The 14,278-nt window shown below is 47.9% G+C and overlaps 1 protein-coding gene across 2 annotated transcripts in view; it reads right to left on the minus strand.

Annotated features, from left to right (window-relative positions):
- The window catches only part of LOC123997417 (coiled-coil domain-containing protein 50-like), a 36,889-nt gene that overhangs the window by 6,033 nt on the left and 16,578 nt on the right, over window positions 1–14,278 (minus strand). Inside the window, exons 4-10 of one of the 2 annotated variants that reach the window (XM_046301611.1) lie at window positions 11,461–11,551; window positions 10,640–10,742; window positions 6,102–7,079; window positions 5,230–5,390; window positions 4,697–4,741; window positions 3,395–3,532; window positions 3,010–3,089 (exon numbers count right to left, since the gene is read on the minus strand). In XM_046301611.1, coding sequence (XP_046157567.1) covers window positions 3,010–3,089; window positions 3,395–3,532; window positions 4,697–4,741; window positions 5,230–5,390; window positions 6,102–7,079; window positions 10,640–10,742; window positions 11,461–11,551 — 1,596 coding nt within the window. The remainder of the gene's footprint in view (window positions 1–3,009; window positions 3,090–3,394; window positions 3,533–4,696; window positions 4,742–5,229; window positions 5,391–6,101; window positions 7,080–10,639; window positions 10,743–11,460; window positions 11,552–14,278) is intronic. The other variant, XM_046301612.1, reaches the window with a different exon arrangement.

Below are 14,278 nucleotides of genomic sequence, written 5' to 3' on the forward strand. Positions count from 1 at the left end.
TCTTTCAAAGAATTTGTAAAAATCCAAATAACTTTGCAGATCTTCATTGTAAAGGGTTTAAACACTGTTTCCTATGCTTGTTCAAAGAACCATAAACCATTAATGAACATGCACCCGTGGAACGGTCGTTAAGACACTAACCACTTACCGGTAGGCAATTAAGGTCACAGTTATGAAAACTTAAGACACTAAAGAGGCCTTTCTACTGACTCTGAAAACATCAAAAGAAAGATGCCCAGGGTCCCTGCTCATCTGTGTGAACGTGACTTAGACATGCTGCAAGGAGGCATGAGGACTGCAGATGTGGCCAGGGCAAAAAATTGCAATGTCCGTACTGTGAGACGCCCAAGGTAGGGCTACAGGGAGGCAGGACGGACAGCTGATCGTCCTCCCAGTGGCAGACCATGTAACACCTGCACAGGATCGGTACATCCGAACATCACACCTGCGGGACAGGTACAGGATGGCAACAACAACTGCCCGAGTTACACCAGGAACGCACAATCCCTCCATCAGTGAGGCTGGACTGAGGGCTTGTAAGGCCTTTTGTAAGGCAGGTCCTCACCAGACATCACCGACAACAACTTCGCCTATGGGCACAAACCCACCGTCACTGGACCAGACAGGACTGGCAAAAAGTGCTCTTCACTGACGAGTTGCAGTTTTGTCTCACCAGGGGTGATGGTTGGATTCGCGTTTATCGTCAAAGGAAGTTACACCGAGGCCTGTACTCTGGAGCGGCATCGATTTGGAGGTGGAGGGTCCATCATGGTCTGGGGCGGTGTGTCACTGCATCATCGGACTGGGCTTGTTGTCATTGCAGGCAATCTCAACGCTGTGCGTTACAGGGAAGACATCCTCCTCCCTCATGTGGTACCCTTCCTGCAGGCTCATCCTGACATGACCCTCCAGCGTGACAATGCCACCAGCCATACTGCTCGTTCTGTACATGATTTCCTGCAAGGCATGAATGTTAGTGTTCTGCCATGGCCAGTGAAGAGCCCAGATCTCAATCCCATTGAGCACGTCTGGGACCTGTTGGATATGAGGGTGGGAACTTGCAGGTGCCTTGGTGGAAGTGTGGGGTAACATTTCATAGCAAGAACTGGCAAATCTGGTGCCTTCGAGGAGGAGATGCATTGCAGTACTTATTGCAGCTGGTGGCCACACCAGATACTGACTGTTACTTTTGATTTTGAATCCCATTTATTCAGGGGCACATTCCATTTCTGTTAGTCGCATGTCTGTGGAACTTGTTCAGTTCATGTCTCAGTTGTTGAATCTTATGTCCAGACAAATATTTACACATGTTAAGTTTGCTGAAAATAAACGCAGTTGACAGTTAAGAGGACGTTTCTTTTTTGTTGTTGCTGAGTTTACATGCATACACACACACACAGGGAGGCAAAAAAGTATTTAGTCAGCCACCAATTGTGCAAGTTCTCCCACTTAAACATGAGAGGCCTGTAATTTTCATCACCGGTACACTACAATTACGACAGACAAAATGAGGGAAAAAAATCCAGAAAATCACATTGTAGGATTTTTAATGAATTTATTTGCAAATTATGGTGGAAAATAAGTATTTGGTCAATAACAAAAGTTTATCAATACTTTTATATACCCTTTGTTGGCAATGACTGAGGTCAAACGTTTTCTGTACGTCTTCACAAGGTTTTCACACACTGTTGCTGGTATTTTGGCCCATTCCTCCATGCAGATCTCCTCTAGAGCAGTGATGTTTTGGGGCTGTTGCTGGGCAACACGGACTTTCAACTCCCTCAAGATTTTCTATGGGGTTGAGATCTGGAGACTGGCTAGGCCACTCCAGGACCTTGAAATGCTTCTTACGAAGCCACTCCTTCGTTGCCCGGGCGGTGTGTTTGGGATCATTGTCATGCTGAAAGAACCAGCCACGTTTCATCTTCAATGCCCTTGCTGATGGAAGGAGGTTTTCACTCAAAATCTCACGATTCATGGCCCCATTCATTCTTTCCTTTACACGGATCAGTTGTCCTGGTCCCTTTACAGAAAACCAGCCCCAAAGCAGGATGTTTCCACCCCCATGCTTCACAGTAGGTATGGTGTTCTTTGGATGCAACTCCGCATTCTTTGTCCTCCAAACACGACAAGTTTTTACCAAAAAGTTATATTTTGGTTTCATCTGACCATATGACATTCTCCCAATCTTCTTCTGGATCATCTAAATGCTCTCTAGCAAACTTCAGACGGGCCTGGACATGTACTGGGTTAAGCAGGGGGGCACGTCTGGCACGGCAGGATTTGAGTCCCTGGCGGCGTAGTGCGTTACTCCTCTCTTCATTCACTAGGTCCCCCCGTGTGGTTCTGGGATTTTTGCTCACCATTCTTGTGATCTTTTTGACCCCACGGGGTGAGATCTTGCTTGGAGCCCCAGATCGAGGGAGATTATCAGTGGTCTTGTATGTCTTCCATTTCCTAATAATTGCTCCCACAGTTGATTTCTTCAAACCAAGCTGCTTACCTATTGCAGATTCAGTCTTCCCAGCCTGGTGCAGGTCTACAATTTTGTTTCTGGTGTCCTTTGACAGCTCTTTGGTCTTGGCCATAGTGGAGTTTGGAGTGTTACTGTTTGAGGTTGTGGACAGGTGTCTTTTATACTGATAACAAGTTCAAACAGGTGCCATTAATACAGGTAACGAGTGGAGGACAGAGGAGCCTCTTAAATAAGTTACAGGTCTGTGAGCCAGAAATCTTGCTTGTTTGTAGGTGACCAAATACTTATTTTCCACCATAATTTGCAAATTCATTAAAAAATCCTACAATGTGATTTTCTGGATTTTTTTTCTCATTTTGTCTGTCATAGTTGAAGTGTACCTATGATGAAAATTACAGGCCTCATCTTTTTAAGTGGGAGAACTTGCACAATTGGTGGCTGACTAAATACTTTTTTGCCCCTCTGTAAATCGGTGCTACAACGTTGTAATAAGGTGTTCTACATTGTTGCAGCTAATAGAGTGAGACAAATACCTGGCAGGCTTTTGGTGGTTCCTGTGCCTCTGATACTCCTCCTCTCGGGACCTGGGACGCACTACCTCCTCTGAGTTGGGCTGGAACACACATACAGATAGACAGCAAAACACTATCTGTGGTCTGGAATCCATTATCAACAAGTTGACAAAAAAAACAGGCAACCTAAACTGTGCCAATACACCGTGGCTCTCTTACTACAGAACTCCTATGTCAAAACCAGATCATAATCGGCACCAAAGTTAAAATACATGCATCCATACATTACAGTATTGAACACATACCATATTGATTACTATCAAAATACTGTACATGTAGTGCTAAAGTCAGTGTTACTGATCATAGTTGTCTCGTTCAGAAAAACGATGCGAAGAAGACCAGTCACCTTGAAGTCTCCTCCCTCTGGCCGCCTCCTCTCTTCCAGCCTCATCCCCCTCTCTTCCGGCCTCATCCCCTGCTTCTCCTTCTCCTTGGACTTCTTGTACTCCTTCTTCTCCTGCTCCATCAGCAGCCGGGCTATCTCCTGACGGCGCCAATAAAACCTGGTTCACTACACAGCTCTAGTACAAGACAGACTCACTCCCTTGTCCCAATGAATTAGAGCGCGGTGACACTTCTCCAGCCCCATCCCCCAGCGGTTTACCTAAACAAGTGAATTAGAGCGCGGTGACACTTCTCCAGCCCCATCCCCCAGCGGTTTACCTAAACAAGTGAATTAGAGCGCGGTGACACTTCTCCAGCCCCATCCCCCAGCGGTTTACCTAAACAAGTGAATTAGAGCGCGGTGACACTTCTCCAGCCCCATCCCCCAGCGGTTTACCTAAACAAGTGAATTAGAGCGCGGTGACACTTCTCCAGCCCCATCCCCCAGCGGTTTACCTAAACAAGTGAATTAGAGCGCGGTGACACTTCTCCAGCCCCATCCCCCAGCGGTTTACCTAAACAAGTGAATTAGAGCGCGGTGACACTTCTCCAGCCCCATCCCCCGGCTGTTTACCTAAACAAGTGAATTAGAGCGCGGTGACACTTCTCCAGCCCCATCCCCCAGCGGTTTACCTAAACAAGTGAATTAGAGCGCGGTGACACTTCTCCAGCCCCATCCCCCAGCGGTTTACCTAAACAAGTGAATTAGAGCGCGGTGACACTTCTCCAGCCCCATCCCCCAGCGGTTTACCTAAACAAGTGAATTAGAGCGCGGTGACACTTCTCCAGCCCCATTCCCCGGCTGTTTACCTAAACAAGTGAATTAGAGCGCGGTGACACTTCTCCAGCCCCATCCCCCAGCGGTTTACCTAAACAAGTGGCTTGGTACCCACCGTTGTTTTTCCAATCCCAGATGTCACTTTTCCGGCACATACAGTAGTGCTGCTTCATATGTTATCTGGCAGTATACACTGATTGGAGCTATTACCCATGATGTGGTGAAATGTGATTAACCCAAGGTTAAAACCGACCAAAGAGAATGGGACCAGGGTTATCATTTATTTAACAAAGGCAAACCACTGTCACACTCAATAGCTGGCTTTATTGATGGGGTGAAAGTTCAGTGACCCGTGAGAGACCGGGCAAGACCGAGAGAGAGAGAGCCAAGAGAGAGCGATAAAGTGAACGAGAGAGAGATTTGCAGTGACACGTCAGTCTGTAAAGACAGACGTTTCCAGACAGAGAGAAGAGGCCACATCCTTACCTCATCCTGAGCCACTTGGGCTGCGCGCTTGTCCATCTTGCTCGCCTGGAACCCGAAAAAAACAACAATTTAGAAGCCAAGTTTGAGTCACATTCTCCCCCCCCCCCCCCCCTCGGGTACTGAACACGATTACCATAACATAGGTGGCCATGTCGAGACGAAGACCTTCCTCAAAGACTTGAGACATGAAGCTACACGGCACAATACAAAGCTGAGATGTACTGAATGTAGACTCCGCTGTTCACACTGGTCAGGATATCGCCAATGCATAGATTCTGTTGTTAAATTCCCCAAGTTAAATTGACGATGAACCCCCAAAAACACAGCACAAATGACAACTATACATGTATCTATGATGCTGCTGTAACTAAATGCATCTAAAATAGGGGGCTAAGACAGGCCAACTGAATGGCGAGAGGGAGTATTACAGTACACGGTTGTGACATGGATGATCTTGAAAATAAAAGGGTATTTTAAAAAAAGATGTAGGGGGGGGGGGTCGTCGTCATTCACTCGCTGACCAGTCCTCTCACCTTGACCTCTTCCTCCTGTAGTTTCCGGGCCACCTCCATGTCCAGGATCTCCTGCTCCCTCAGGTCCAGCTGGGCGATGCCCTGGGTGGCCTCGCCCATCCCGTACTCTCCTCCTACCACCACTGCGCCGCGACCCCCTGGTCCCCCTTGCACGATACGACCTGCAGGGGGCGCCACATACGAGTTAATACAGCTGTATGTCGAGTCAATGATACAAACCACAGTATCCCCAACTCTGATTCCTCCAGGGCCTGTAGTGCAGTGTCTACTAGATTAAGTCACTAGCATTTTTTAAATGTATGGTCCGAGACAGTAGATAAGTGTTTGGACAAATCGAATACAAATCAATGCCAGTACTCGATCAGTTGTGGAGAGTAGGGCTATAAACACTGCACACTGACGGGAGCCCGTGAGGACTAGAATTAGAAGGTTCAAGACAGAAATGTAATGTATACAAGCTGACAAATAATGGAATCATATCTGTTCTACACAGTACATTTCTATCTGGACCATCTGTCATGTTGCGTTTCCCGATGGTACGGGATCCACTGAGCTCAAATCACAACCCCCCCACGCCATCAACCCCAGCAGCCGATTCACCACACAGAGGCCTGTTTCCCACCTTGGGAATTGTATTGTGAACTACAGTGGAATCATCACCATAAAGATAAATCAGATACGGGAAGGAGAGAAACCCACCACACCAAGAAGAGGAAGAAGATGACGATGAAGAGGAAGATAAGGGTATGATTAGTAATTATTGTGTTAGGGAGCCAAAACCACCACCAGCTGCTCCCAGTAATGGGCCAATCAAGGCTGCACACATGCACACACAACACACGGTTGACCATGGGCCCGGCGCGGCGCCGTACCTGGCTCCCTAGGAGCGGGGTGCGTGTAGGAGCGCTCCGTGCCCATGCTGGGCCCCTCCCCAGGGTCCCTGTGACCTCTCCTCTCCCCCCTCATCACGCCGGGGCGGGGGCTCCTTCTGGCCTCCTCCTCCTCACACAGCTCACTGGGGCCAGAGTGGAGCCTGGCCATGGGCCCCCCCTCATCCCCAGGGCCCTCCACCCCACCAACAGTCCAGGCCCGGCTGCTGGGTATGGACTCGTAATAGTCTTCATCAAGACCTCGCTCTCTGCTCTTGGTTCTCTCTCGGCGTCTGTCTTTTTCTCTGTGTTTGTCTCGGCCATGCTCTTGGTCGTGCGATCGCAGCCCATGTCTCTGTCCGCCTCGCGATCTCTCCTCGTGTCTTGGTGCGTCTCTCTCCCTCTCCTCGTCTCTCCTGGGTTCTCTTTGCCGATCTTTCTCACACTCTCTTTTTCTCTCCCAAGCCTCGTCTCTCTCCACAGGGTTGTGGGACTGCGGGGGCGGCCGGCTGGGCCTCTCCTTCCTCCTCACCACCCGCTCTCCCTCATCCCCTCTCTCCTCTCTGTGTCTCCTGGGCTCACGGCTGTCTGGGTAGAAGGTGGACTGGGACCCCTGGGGGTCTCGGCCCCTCTGGTCCCCCTTCCCTTTACTTCTACCCTCGGAGTGGTGGTAGTCTGGGTAACTGCCCCCACGTTTCCCCCTGCTATTGGAGAGGTGATCCTCGGGGTATGGGTCTCCATGCTTGACCCTACTACCCCCTCCTCTACACTCTAAATGGTGCTCGGGGGACCTGGAACGTCCACTGGTGCTAGGCTCCACAGAGTCGTATGGGGGGTATCTGGTCCTGCTAGGCTCAAAAGAAACGTACTCGGGAGAGAGGTCGCGTTGTGAGCCTGGGGTAAGGGGATGCGACTCGGGGGAGTGGGAGTTTGAACCAGGTCGCCTGGGTTTGTCATCCAGGTCCAGAGGGGCTCTGGTGGCTGGGCCGAGGGGAGGGGGATGAGGGGGGTCGATGTGGAAGGAAGACATGGATGGATGGGACAAGACAATGGCAGATGTGAGCAAACACTGGGTTAGTTAGTGAACACACAGGGTTAGTTAAGTCACAGCACCTGCATGTAAGGACCGTGAGGGTCCATCATGGAGCATGTTTAAAATGTTGAGCCATGGATATTTCGTACAGTTTCGGCAAACTTAAGTTTGATAATTAAACGGGTGCCATTTTGGCTCCAATTATTCCCAGACAATCGGATCCAAGTTAGAATGCAGAGTGGGATGTTATTATCATGGGAAGTTTGAAGCCAACACGGAGGGCTAGTTAGCCGATCCCCGTACATCTATAGCAGAGGTAAAAACCAAGCTACTGCTAAAAACCAAGCACCCCAGGCAGGGAGAAGGGATGACAGGCAGGGAGAAGGGATGACATGCAGGCATTCATGTTATGACAATCAGTGAGTGACATCCACGAGAAAGCAATGGAAAAATATGGACATAGTAATACGTGGCATTTGACAGACAAATCTTTTGGAGTGCGTCGTACCGGAGAGATGGAAAAATCAATAGCTTCGTTTGTATTGAGCTGTGGTCGGAGGCACTTGAAATTGAACAGCTTTTTTAAAGCTATAAAAATAATCAGACGATTATTGGGTGGGGGGAGGTCATCTGATTTGAAAAAATATATAAATACAATTCATGCTTGGTTCAAAGAACCAGTAGCCACCAGATGAGGTTGTAACAAGCAGATCGGTTTCGGTTTTCTTCCTACACGTGGCTATCTTCTGAACATTTTAAGCGACAAAATATTATGGCCCCATCACTGAAAGATAAGACCGTTTCCCTCAAGCCGCGCAGGGCAGCACGGACAAGACCAGGCACGGATATCAGACAGGAGGAAAAAGAACAATCAACGACGCTGTTCTCTTCTACACGGAATATCACACAAAATGATTGCCTGATGACCGTCGGGAACTTCCCTTTCTGATGCATTTCAGTCACTTCAAACCATACTTCCTTCAGATTGAAATACTGTCAAAAGTAGTCAGACCGATTTGTAATACAGTCATAGCCTCCCCAACCCCCCAAAAAAAGTAAACAACGGCCTTTGATTACATCACTTTTTTATATGGTGGGGGTCGCCGGCCAAAAAAAGCCTGTCGTCAGCTGAATGGAATGTCGGCCATCCTGCAGCTGTTGCTGAAGCTAATCTCGTCAACTGAAACGACTGTTTATGTTTAACTTTTGAAACGAGAGCGAGGGAATGTACAAACCTACGTTAAAACACATTTTAAAGTCCTAATGTTTCCTTAAAACGACACTGAAGTGAAGTCATCGTTGAAAAAAAAAAAGTTACGCCCTCAGCCTGGGCTGCTCTCCAATGGTGGCTTGAGGATCGAGCCTACTTTGTGGTCACAGTCATCTGCCGAAGATGTATTAGCCAACTAAGTCGGTACCGAGTATCCCGAAAAAGGTGAGCAGTTGTCATGCTCTAAAACGCAACATTTTGGAAATGATTCTCTAGCCTATTTCTGTGGCTTAATTAAAAAAAAAAAAAAAAGAGGCAAAGCCTGGATATCTCGTCTTCCTTCCTTCCTCGGTCTCCTCTCCCTCCCTTCCCACTTCTCTCCCCTCCTCTCTTTCCAATGGCTTATCTGCGTAGAAGAGGCTGAGCATTAAACCAACCGTTTCTCTCCCGATTTGGAGGATTAAGACAAACATGGCAGCGCCCCCTCCTTTCCTCACTTCCTGAGAGGGGCAGCCAATCACACGACCTGCCAGAGATAAGACATGGCAGAGTGTGTGTGTGTGTATGTATGGATATTTGAGATTTAAAATGCTCAGCCAGACAGCATGTACACACACAGGGTAGTACTGCATATGAGGCTTTAGTTCTTGGCCCATACTCACAAAGCATCTCAGAGCAGGAGTGCTGATCTAGGATCAGGTCTCCCTCCTGTCCATGTAATCTAAATCGTAAAAAAAGATCAGCACGACAACTCTGAGACGGTTTGTGGATACAGGAAAGTAGAGATCCGTGTGGAAAGACTAGACCGCAGTGACCGTCCCTTCAACCCTGTTCATGTCAACACAGAGACGGAGGGAAAACCTGTGTGTGTGTGTGTGTGTGTGTGTGTGTGTGTGTGTGTGTGTGTGTGTGTGTGTGTGTGTGTGTGTGTGTGTGTGTGTGTGTGTGTGTGTGTGTATCGTCCACACCTAACCTACATAGTGTAACCACAGCCGTAGCTTTGTGTAGATTAGAACGAAATCCCTGAATATACTCTCTGTTCCTTTAAAAATAAAAATCACTTTGAAGATTTAATCCAATCGTTAGGTGAAATAGAGAGCGGTCCTGGGCAAATATTCATCCTTGTCTTCTGTCTAAATAAAAGTAGCTAGGTGGGGCTGGGCCTGCAGGAAAACCTCAGCCTACCGGACCCCACTGTGTGTGTGCGCGGGCGCGCCAGCTGCGGAGGAAGGTGGGTTTTACAGGGCGTTGAAGAACATTAAAGAAACCAATTAAAAATATCCCCTACACACACACCTGTGCCTCTAGCTATGAGGCCTGAAAGAGCTTCCACCACTAAGGCTTCAGTGAATAAGGTAAAATACCCACCAACACTTCCCAATGAGACATATTAAAATGATTAATGACGAATGTCTTACTGTTTTTAAGGCAGGGGGATGAGGAGGCTGGAACCTACTATGACAAACATTAACTGCCAAAAAGACCCTTCAAGTCTCTTGATTATTCTGACAGCAAGCTTCTAACTGTTTAAAATGGAGCCTTATTGCTGCAGTCAAGTCAAAGCTGTTCTCGCAGCCCTGCAAAGCACTGTCTCGGCTCACTAAGGAGCAAAACCTGTGTGTGTGTGTGTGTGTGTGTGTGTGTGTGTGTGTGTGTGTGTGTGTGTGTGTGTGTGTGTGTGTGTGTGTGTGTGTGTGTGTGCGCGCAAGAGAGAAAGCGAGCGATGACAAACGACTCCTTTTTTCTCTCTACCTTAGTACCTACGCAGTACGCACCCTCAAGGTCAACTATGAAACAGCCCTCCTAAATCCTCGTCTGAAAGATCAACCCTACAGTAACTCACGCACCTCTCCACACACACACACCTATATATATATATATATATATATATATATATATATGCCATTTAGCAGACGCTTTTATCCAAAGCGACTTACAGTCATGTGTGCATACATTCTACGTATGGGTGGTCCCGGGAGTCGAACCCACTACCCTGGCGTTACAAGCGCCATGCTCTACCAACACACACACACACACACACACACTGTATGACCTTTCCAATCCACCCCTCATGTGTGAATGACTGCGTGTGTGCACATACCCCGGCCTCTCTCACCCCAACCGTACCCCGGCCACTCTCACCCCAACCGTACCCCGGCCACTCTCACCCCAACCGTACCCCGGCCACTCTCACCCCAACCGTACCCCAGCCACTCTCACCCCAACCGTATCCCTCCCTCCAACAACAGAGGAATAGAATCCTAGATCCCCGAAACAGACAGGGGGCGCTCGACCCACCTCCTTTATCCTCGTAGTACTCCTCCTCAAAGTTGGCCTCCAGCTGCTTCTGTCGTTTCCTCTCCTCTTTCATCTCCTTCTCCTGCAGCTTACGAGCGATGGCCTGGAAACACACACACACAAAAACAAAACACCTTCAAAACTGCTGACACCTCACTTGTTATTTTTATCCTGGATTTCTCACACAGATGAGCTGCTTTTCACTGAGGATTACAAATGAAAAGGTTTGAAGAAGTAGCCTATGAGGAATCTGTAGTATGGCCCTGTACCTGCACAGTGCCAGTCAGACCTGGATTCAAATACAGGCCTATTTGAAACCTTTCAGCGTTTGCTTTAGCCTGCCGGGGCTAGCGCCGGATGGGCAGGGTGACGTTTTGGGACTATTCTATTGGTTGCATTGAAGTAGGTAATCTAAAAATAAATCAAGCACATATGAAGTATTTCCAATGACTCAAAATAGTATTTGAACCCAGTTCGGGTGCCAAGGAGGTCACCATTAGGCTAGACATGCTTTACTAACAGTAAAGTGTAATAAACAAGTACAGGGTGTAACACCAGCAGTAGATTTGAATAGGCCAATCCGGTGACCCGCCTGTGGTGACCCGTCGATACTACAGTAGGGGTAGGGTGAAGGAGGTGCACCCATGTTGATTGGGTGCAGGTTGACGCTTCCCCTAGACCCTGATCTTGGTCAGTTTAGCATTTCACCCACTAACGGTTAATGGTTAGGATTGGGGAAAGGGGGAAGCTGGTCCTAGATCTGTACCTAGGGACACTTCACCCCAGAGCTGTTGATTGGGTGTGGGTGTAGTGTCACTTACCGCATCCTTCTCCTCCTGCTTGCGCTGCTGCTCCGCCTGTCGAACCAATTCCTCCTGTATCTCCTGGGCAATCTCATTGTCGCTGCGCTCTCTAGGTGTGTGTGTGTGTGTGTGTGTGTGTGTGTGTGTGTGTGTGTGTGTGTGTGTGTGTGTGTGTGTGTGTGTGTGTGTGTGTGTGTGTGTGTGTGTGTGTGTGTGTGTCGGAGACAAAGGAGACACAACATTAGAAGCAAATACAGAACAGTCAACTACCCCAAAACCTGTACCCGGCCAAAAGTTCTTGTATGGATAGTAGGGCTATTTGTATCTTGTCCACACTACCCCACTCCATAACACTAGTGGCAAAAACAAGGGCTTTCACAGAACACAACAAGGACGCTAGGTGCTTCTATATCTGCATTGCTTGCTGTCTGGGGTTTTAGGCCGGGTTTCTGTAGAAGCACTTGGACATTTGCGGATGTAAAAAAAAAAAAAACAATCGATTTGATTGACTAATCAAGCGCGACCTCTATAGCGTCTCTCCGTTTCAGTCTTCCTCACGGCCTGTTCAGGATTACGAAACACAGATTTATCCCGTGTTGTAAAGCGGTGAGGAGACCTGTCACAATGTGGCGGCGACAGATAGGCTAACACAGTCTGCGATCGTTGACACGTTGAACTGTAGCCGTGTTGGCTCAGGGTGCCAGGGCAGACGATGTCGGGTCCGAGATTAGGCAGATGGGACGTCTTCGCTACCGATCTGTCACGCATATAGCCTCCACTCCAATGACCTGCGCGTGTGTTCGTCAACTGAACCGATTCGGAAGCACAGCATCTGTGAGACTCAGGCGGCTCACACCCGAGCTGACTGATTATTCGGGAGAATATGCCAATATGCAAATATGTAGGCTATTTTCTTATTTTTTATAATGCCTGCTCCCTTTGAAAACAGTGGAGACTACCAATAACAGTATACGTGCATTACCAAAATTAATAGACTTCCATTTGAACTTCAGAAAACGGCTCCTATTTCAATTTCAGGTACCCTGCTTGAAATGCACATATTGGAAATAGATGCTATGAATTACACTGCCGAGGTGGCAGCCGGGCTGCGGGCCCCCCCCCCGAAAATGGTATTACCAGCACCTGTGGCGTGCTCTCCCCAGATCACCCTCTCGAAGCCAGCAGTGACGTTGAGAGGCCATCCCCTCAAACACCCACAGCTAGCCGTGTGACTAAAGGAGCTTAAGCGAGGCATGGGGTAAAGAGAGCGAGCGAGACAATAGGCCTGGGAATTGCCAGGGACGTCACGATACGATATTATTGCGATACTTAAGATGCCGATATGGATTGCGATTCTATAGGTGTTGTGATTCGCTACTGTGATTTTACTGCGATTCGACGTTCTAAACATGTTGCTCACCACGTGTCTGCTGCAGAGGGACAAGAGAGAGCCATGAGAGAACTCGTTTTGATTTGATTTGTTGTGGAAATAAGAAAAGTGCTGATGAAAGAAAAATACTAGTTTTGGTGCAGGTACAGCCAACTAGCGCAAAACATATTGCGTGTAAAAGAAATTATACGGTATAAAAATAATGTTATGTAACTATCGATTTTATCCCACATCACTACAAAACAGCCTACAAAAAAAGGTGAAAAAGTGGGGGGGGGGGGCGAGGGAGAGAGGGACAGACACACACACACACACACACACACACACACACACACTGGGCAAAGGCAGAGAAGATGGCAGCAGGAGCTCCCAGCATGCCAAGCAGCGTTAGCCGGGCTGTATGTGCGGCAGAGCATCTGGCCTCTCTCTTGGGGGCGCTGCCCTGCTGCTAGTGAGCGTGTGAGGAAGACTCACTTCGGAGCACAACTTTCACTGCGGCATGAGCCAGCATATTTGGCACAAAAAAGAAAAGTGGAGCACTTTCTTCCACATCTGACACAATAAAATGTGGCTGTGGCACGGTGCTTATCATCATGTAAACGGTGTGTATAATACAGTATGTGTGCGATTCATACGTACCGGTGGCATCTAGGATTTTAGGGTTAATGTGTGGGTTAGATCATGGTTCTCTAGGAGTGTCTCTAGAACCTTCGGCTAGGTTAAGATAGCAGTAGTTTGTGTGGATGCGAGTGCGTTTTCCTACATTTGACACCCAAATGTCTGCTGCCGTGTTATGGTCGTAGTAGAGTCCGTGGTCGAATGATATATAATTAAGCAATAAGGCCCGAGGGGGTGTGGCATATTTAAGCAGTAAAGCACGAGGAGGTGTGGTATATGGCCAATGTACCACCGCTAAGGGCTGTTCTCAGGAACAACGCAGAGGTGCTTGATTGCTATATAAACTGGTTACCAATGTAATTAGAGCGGTAAAAATACATTTGTCACACCGTTGGTATACGGTCTGATATACAGTGCATTAGGAAAGTATTCAGACCCCTTTGCCTTTTCCACATTTTGTGACGTTACAGCCTATTTCTAAAATGGATTAAAGAAAAACATTTCCTCAGTCTACACACAATACCCCATAATGACAAAGCAAAAACACATTTTTAGAAATTTTTGGAAATGTATTAAAACTTAAACAGATACCTTATTTAAACAATTACTCAGACCCTTTGCTATGAGACTCGAAATTGAGCTCAGGTGCATCCTGTTGCCATTGACGATCCTTGAGACGTTTCAACAACTTGATTGGAGTCCAGCTGCGGTAAATCCAATTGATGGGACATGATTTGGAAAGGCACATACCTGTCTATATAAAAGGTTCCACAGTTGGCAGTGCATGTGTGGGAAGAATTCAAGCCGTGAGGTTGAAGGCACTGACAG

The sequence above is a fragment of the Oncorhynchus gorbuscha genome, linkage group LG15 (genome assembly GCF_021184085.1).
Source record: "Oncorhynchus gorbuscha isolate QuinsamMale2020 ecotype Even-year linkage group LG15, OgorEven_v1.0, whole genome shotgun sequence".
NCBI classification, from domain to species: Eukaryota; Metazoa; Chordata; class Actinopteri; order Salmoniformes; family Salmonidae; genus Oncorhynchus; species Oncorhynchus gorbuscha.